Source organism: Ochotona princeps, chromosome 18, assembly GCF_030435755.1.
Source record: "Ochotona princeps isolate mOchPri1 chromosome 18, mOchPri1.hap1, whole genome shotgun sequence".
Lineage (NCBI taxonomy): Eukaryota > Metazoa > Chordata > Mammalia > Lagomorpha > Ochotonidae > Ochotona > Ochotona princeps.
Window position 1 is genome coordinate 16,193,534 of NC_080849.1, and position 7,438 is coordinate 16,200,971.

Below are 7,438 nucleotides of genomic sequence, written 5' to 3' on the forward strand. Positions count from 1 at the left end.
CTAGAACTCTTACAATTGTAAAATTACTTTTCTAACTTGGGACTAGCTACCATAAGTCTTACATGAGAGAAACTCACATAATTATTTTTCTATAACTTCTATTTCACTATTATTTAGAAACATCTGTGAATTTCATTCTTTTTTAACTGAAACAACTGTCATTGGCACAGCAAGGAGTAAGCAATCGATTTGCAATTTCTTGTTTATGGCAAAACAAGCTCGCTTTTCCACTTAAGACAGATGCAAATGTGCAAAAAAATTCTAAGAACACACAAGGCCCTTTGGTTCGGGGAGCTCCTAGAAACCAAACTGCACTTCAGGGCAAAGATACTCCCCATTTTCTGAGAAAAATTGATGTGAGTTATTGCGCACACTCATTTGAGTTTCTCCATTCTTCTGTTAATCTACCACATGTTGCTTTGCTTATGATTGCTTTGAGTTACCTTACAAGCATTTCAAAACTCATTTATTAGTACAAAAGCAATATGATGAAAAGAGTGCTTGTTATAAATGCAAATGGAAGAAATAACAAAAATATTTGAAATGGCAGGAAAAAATGTTGCATGTGGTTTTGGGGAAGAAATGGCTTGATTATATTGACTATTTTCAAGGACAAAGTGAAACAACTGTGAAAGCTGGTGAATGGCCTTGTGATGCTATGGCAAAAGTCAGAAACAGACATGGCAGAGAGTAACAATATGAAATGGCAATCATATTGTTACATGTAATAATAAGACATGTAGGAAGTTATTGAGAACTTAAGGGCTTAAGAAACAAACACACAAACAAAAAAGAATTTAAAGACCGAGCCGATTAAAGTCCACAAAATGTAATTTATTACAAATGCAGGTAGCTCAAGAAATTTTTGAAACTGTACACTATAAACATGATGGGCTTCAATAATGCGACATGTAAGAGGTTTTGCCTAAAGTACTTACAATCATCATCACGTATCAGGACCATATTTTCGGTGCAGAAAAATGGACCAGCTTTGGAAATACATTGCCTAACAGAGCATTATTTTCAACAGAGCTTCTAAAGCTAGGAATTACACTTTTATATGATGGAAGTGTATCCCAAAACAAACTCTCACACAAATTTACTTGCATTTAAAAACAAACGATGAAAAAATATGAATTCAAAATTGTGCCCACAAAAGATGTTTTAAATAGACTGATTTTTGTACAGTTATTTTAGATTTTTTATTTTTATATTTCTGAAATTTGCATATCAAAGATTTACCTGAAACCCTATATTTATAAAAGCACAATTTACAATATTTAAGATACGGCATCAATCCGGATCACTGGATAAACAGAGACTAATTTAAAATATATTAGTGTTATTCAAGTTCAGCAAAAAAAAGTGTAAAAATAAATACTAGGACATATATACAAATATACATACATATGGCTTTAATACTTGCTGAATAAATCATTCAAAGTGAGTAGCTCATTATTCATTGAATATGTCCACACCATTTAGCATTTTCACAGTAGTTCATAAAATTTTTTTTAAGATTTATTTATTTTATTACAAAGTCAGATATACAGAGAGGAGGAGAGACAGAGAGGAAGATCTTCCGTCCGATGATTCACTCCCCAAGTGAGCCGCAACGGGCCGGTGCTGTGTCGATCCGAAGCTGGGAACCAGGAACCTCTTCCAGGTCTCCCACGCAGGTGCGGTATCCCAATGCAGTGGGCCGTCCTCAGCTGCTTTCCCAGGCCACAAGCAGGGAGCTGGATGGGAAGTGGAGCTGCCGGGATTAGAACCAGCACCCATATGTGATCCCAGCACGTTCAAGGCGAGGACTTTAGCTGCTAGCCCACGCTGCCGGGCCCCATAAAATCTTTGAGTTAGCTGTTTTTGTGAAGCTATTTCCCCTCTGTTGCTTATTGTAATATTTTATTAGCACATAAAAGTCTAGATTGGAAAAAAGGGATTCAAGAATGTTTTCATATTCCCAAATGATAGAAACATGGAAGCCTGGTCATCTCAGATAACTGTAGTTACTCCCTCCTCCAGCTCAGCACTGAACCTTGGAGACCCCGTGCTCCGGTAGGACCCTCCTGCCTGCTACCTGACTGCTGAGAGCAGGGGATGAGAACAGCTCTCACTCTTGCATCTGGTTACCTAGGATGGCTACTAGAACACAGAAACGCATAGACATGCACTTGGATTTTTTAACAAAATGTTTTATTTTTTATCATACTACAACATTTAAATTATATAAGGAAGCACATTTGAACACAGAGAATATAAGCTGTCTTTGCAAGCATTTAAATAACTACAAAGAAAGAAGTTGTTTTAAAGTTACATCAGGAGAAAGCACATACTCTGTGCTACTCAGTTTTAATAATTCTTACCTGGAGTTTTGCTAGAGCTAAATGAGATTGCCTTTCTAAAACTTACAAAATATTTCCTGTCTTTCTACTACCTACCTATAATTCAGAGAATTATTTTTCAAAACCTCAAGTTGTTCCTTCTTCAAATGTCCAAAAAATCATATTAGCTGTCCAGAGGAACAACTATCTGAAAAATGAACTCAGTTCTTATCTTTGTTGTAAAGCCTAATTCCTCAGGAAGACCTTAAGGTCAAAGTTAGGTGGCCTGTTATCCACTATAACAGACCAGTCTAGAGCTATATAGAAAACAAATCTGTTGCTCTGGGATTGGACAACATAACAATGTGTTTAGAATCTGCGTCACACCTAGAAAGGGAGTCAGAAGGTATAAACTGGGGGTGTGGGCTCTCGTGTCCAGTCGTTGGGGCGGGGCCTTTGACTTTAAACACCCCTTCTTTGGAGAAATCTTTGATTTTTGTAGAGTTAAGAACTGAGGGGAGGAGACAAAGGTTTCTTTAGTTCTAAATTCTTTTCCACATTGGAAAGTGCATTCTTCTAATAAACATTATACACTCAAAAGGACGTAAGAAATGTTGAATAAGTCTTAGTTTCAAAATAAATCATGAACAATGTGTTCTCCATGTTATGTAATGGAGTACAAACCATTTGAAAGCTTACGATTTCTAAGTAGTAGCTTGAAGTAGAGAATTAAGCCAAAGATAAAATACAGAGATTACTATGACGGTATACATGACGAATGTCTCACATGTTACCGTTTGAGAGTTTTCTGAGACTGCTTTCACTTTCACTCCTATTAATTCCCCCTTGGTGCTCTTGTTTTCTGTATTAACAACATCAACATAAAATTGAACCTTCACCTTTGTCCCAAGGTCAACCCTTCTCTAAAATCCTCCTTTAATATATCTCCCCTCACTGACTTCCTCTGTCTTTTGAACTCTCTGAAAAGGAGAACCCTGCTGCAATGATCAAAAGTATGAGAATAAGCCATGTTAATCATTTAAGTTACACACGTGTTGCTTTCCTTGTTGGTATTCAAATGCTAAAAATAGTACATGAGATTGAGATAGAATCAACAGTAACCTGATGGCAAATGCTTGTTCAGAGCCAACAAACGGGGAGCAAAGTGTAGTAGTAGTCTAGCCATCCACAGAGTTCTCATCGGTAATGCAACATGTTTGCTGTACAGGACAGAGGGAAAAAATACATTGTGCCTTAGCCTTGGCGTTGAATTTTTTTCTTCCCCAACTATTTGAATACAAGTAGGCAAAAGATAAAGCCATCACTTCACGTGGAACAAGCCAAGAATTGGGCAAAGGGGGCAATATTTCACGAGGTCAGATTCTTTGGCCCTTCGGGGACGGAAAGAGAGAAGTATGGGCATTCCTCCCCTTAGGGTGAGGGCCTAGATTTGACTTAAGCACGAGTGAGAGCACAAACATGTCAGTTATCATATTCAATGACAACGTCGTGGTCCGCTGTTACGGTTTTAGTTGACTCCAGAGTCGATAGGGATGCTGTGGTGGCTCTCGGGCTTGCTGCAGGAGAAGGTGAGGTGGTCTGCAGACCAGGTGGGGCTGAAGAAGCTAGAGTTGGGGTAGAACCAGGGAGACACGCCGCTTGACTGGGCCTTCCCTCTGGATGAATGATGATGGTGGTATTGCTGATGGGCCTACTGAAGTGGACAAAATACACTACAAGTACCACAAGGGTTGTGGAGATTAGGCAGGCCAACAGACACACCAGGAATGTTTTCAAAAGGGACCACGGTTTTGTTGTAACCTGCAAAGATTCATAAGAGGTATTTTGTCACATTTCATCATGGTGCCTTAGGTAAATGATTTCAGCTGCAGTGAAAATATTTTTCATTAATTCGAATGCTATTATATCTAAAGTACTAATTTTCAGGTTTTTTTCTGTTTCTTGTTCTCTTAGTCACACACAAGTACTGGAATATCCATGTTCAGGCCCACAAATACATGTATGCACAAATTATCTACAAGGCTATGGGGACAAAATAATCTTTGCTATCCCGTATACATGAGAAGACCTCATTACCTTGGAATGTATTACATTAACTTATTATCAGCTACTAACACTGCAATATAAATTAAATTATCTAATAATCAAAATTGATAGAAAAATAATGGAAAGCCATATCAAAATATTTAGTTTGGTCATGTTTGGTTGATGGGAAATTTGAGGGGTTGTTTCATTTTGCTTACTACGCTATTGTATTTTTCACAGTAAAAATTGAATGTTTGTAATTAAAGCAATATTTATTAAACACACTTTCCACATTAAACATAAATCAGGGGAATTTTGCTGAGTTAGAAAATACATAAAAATTGAAATAAGCAAGCAGCTCTCTTTCAGAGTAGAATCATAAAGAAATAGAATCCAGCTCTGATACACCATTAGGCACGAGGGTCTCAGTGCTCTCAGGAGACAATACGGTGGCAATTCAAACCCTCCCTAGGGGCTGATAGAGCAGACACATCTGCCCAGTTCAGCCTTCAAAGAGTGGAAAACATCCCTTCTCCTCCCCAATCCCCAAATCTTACCAACTGTGGTTGGATTGTCACATTGTGCCATTTGCAACCACATTGTGTCCCTTCATTTGAACAGTATGGATTTCTCGGTAACTGAAGAGAAATACAATGATAGTATGATAAAGAACAAATAGCCAAACAATAGAAAACCTGATTGTTAAAGGTAACATTTATCTCGTGCAAAAATTTAAGCATATAAAATGGAATCTAATATACATCAAAGAAATCATCTGAATCATATTCTAGGAGATCAGTAATCTATTAAGAAGAAGCCAGGCATTTAAGTATTTTGTGGTAAATTTATCTTGCAATTCCAGTTTTTCACTATTTGAAGTACCCTCGTATGTTTCTGAAAGTTTTTGTGAGTATATATGAACACTGAAAATTTAAAGATAAAACTATCGTTATTTATAAATGATGCTATAGTGTACCAGCAGATCTTATTGCAATGTACAATGAAATAAAATATACAATGTAATTAGAAGTACATAATATATTTTTACATATACATATATATAATATAATATATAAACATATATTGCAATAACATGTATAAATGCCATGGGAATTATATAAAGAAAATAATAAACTACAGACCAAAAGGCAACTTGATTAAATATTTTCATAAAAAGTTTCAGTTATATTATCTGCTAATTCCCTAAATTCAAACTAAGATATATATATAAGGTTTTTATAAACCCTTGGAGGAAAAGCTTAGGTAAGTAGATAAAAATCTCATGTGACAAAATAAATCACCCCAAAAGCTAAAGCGTGCTAGACTACATGGAGCGCAGGCTGATACCAGCAGGGGTTGTCACTTGACAAGCTGATGAATGATTTTTCTCTTCCAAGTGTTCTAAAATCAACATATAGCATTCAGGTGATAATTGTACAAAGGAAATCTGAATCTAGCTTCAGGAGATATAGAAGATTGTCTATCAGATGACTAAAAAAGTGGGGAGGTCTAATCACTCCTTTTCTTTATAATCTCCAAAGTTCTTCTTACTGTTTAGTGTGATGGCTTACTGGAATGAATTTATGAATAATTTTGTTCTTCTACGGAAGTACCATAAAATAACAAATAATGTATCACAGAAAGAAGAAGAAATATGATTATAAATATATAATATTAAAGCAAGGATGTTTTTCAGTTGTCATGGAATATGAGATAACTATTAATTCATTGTAGTCTGGCCATAGAATCCTCAGACCAATCCTCAATCCACAAACTTCAAATTGGAAAGCAATTCTTGTGTCAAATCCATCTTTATTTTGCTGATAATCTCAAGCTAATTATAGAATTAATAGTAATCACAACATTACAAAAGAAAATTCTGATCATGAGAGAGTATTTTTGAAAACCCTGCATTCGGTTTCTAACTTGGCAACCAGCTGTGTAAACTCTTAATATTTGAATTCTTCATGTGTGAAAGGCTGGGACTCATCTGAGTGATGCATGCTACCTTTACAATATTTATACTTTATGTTCCTAATGTATATTCATAAGTTAGTAGAATAATACATTATAAACACAGCTCTACCCCATCTGAAGTTCTTTTTTTTTTTTTTTCATACAAGTAGGCTACAATTAGGGAGGAAGAAATTATAAACATGTTCATTTGATTCAAATACATAAAAATGAAAATAATATCTCAATATTTTCTCTAAACATGACATTTCAAGTCATATGCCAACAGTTTATCCAGAGTTATCGCATAGTTTCTGAAATAAATATCAAAATTTAAGCAAAAAGCCTTATGCACAGTCCTGAAGTGGTGTGATAGCATTATTTGATGTATCAAACAATTCCTTCTACCTTATGATGAGTTAAAACATCCAAGGTTCTAACAAATGTCATTCAAAATGCAACCTACAAGTCCCGAAGTGTTCAGTGTTGAAGGTTAAAAGCAGCAGTGTATAACTGAAATCAATACAAAGGCATTTCCAGTACTCACAAGCTCAGCCTCACTTTGCTCAGTATCCACAGTACGCTGCTTTTGTTTTCCATCCATGCTAAAAGTGCTGGTGCTGTCAACACAACTCCAAACCCGTCTTCCTGACACTATGGATTAGAAGCAAAGAAACCCAGTATTTATGTTGTTAATAACTGTGTATCCATTCGATGTGGACTATGCAAACTGAAGAAAAGTTTCTATTGGATTTGAAATTATGCAGTTTACAGTAGAAAAGAAAATATGCACTCACCTCAAAAATGGCCCAGACTGTACAATCTCTGTAGGAATAAACCCAGGATTCTCACAAGATACACACTCCTGCACTCCTTATTTCAGGCAACTTATTTGAAATTGCTAAAATTTGGTTTCTCATAGGTTAAGGATTTAAGATCCACTTCTTAAAAACATACAAAGGCACTCCTCAATCGTGATTGTTGCAAAATTCTATGGCTAAGCAAGCAGAAGGATTATGGTGATGACTAACTTCAAGATTGTTCCAAAATTGAAAAATGTTGCGATTATTGGATTAGGATAAAAGCTACTATACTGCTGAAGTCAGAGGTTGCTT

The 7,438-nt window shown here is 35.9% G+C and overlaps 1 protein-coding gene across 1 annotated transcript; it reads right to left on the reverse strand.

Moving 5' to 3' along the window:
• Window positions 1-3,806: 3,806 nt before the first annotated feature.
• LOC105942712 (dynactin-associated protein) lies at window positions 3,807-6,927 on the reverse strand. The gene is made up of 3 exons (XM_012931465.2): window positions 6,871-6,927; window positions 4,928-5,008; window positions 3,807-4,145 (listed from the first exon to the last, which is right to left on the reverse strand). The coding sequence occupies exons 1-3, from the start codon at window positions 6,925-6,927 to the stop codon at window positions 3,807-3,809; spliced, it is 477 nt and encodes a 158-aa protein (XP_012786919.2).
• Window positions 6,928-7,438: the final 511 nt, after the last annotated feature.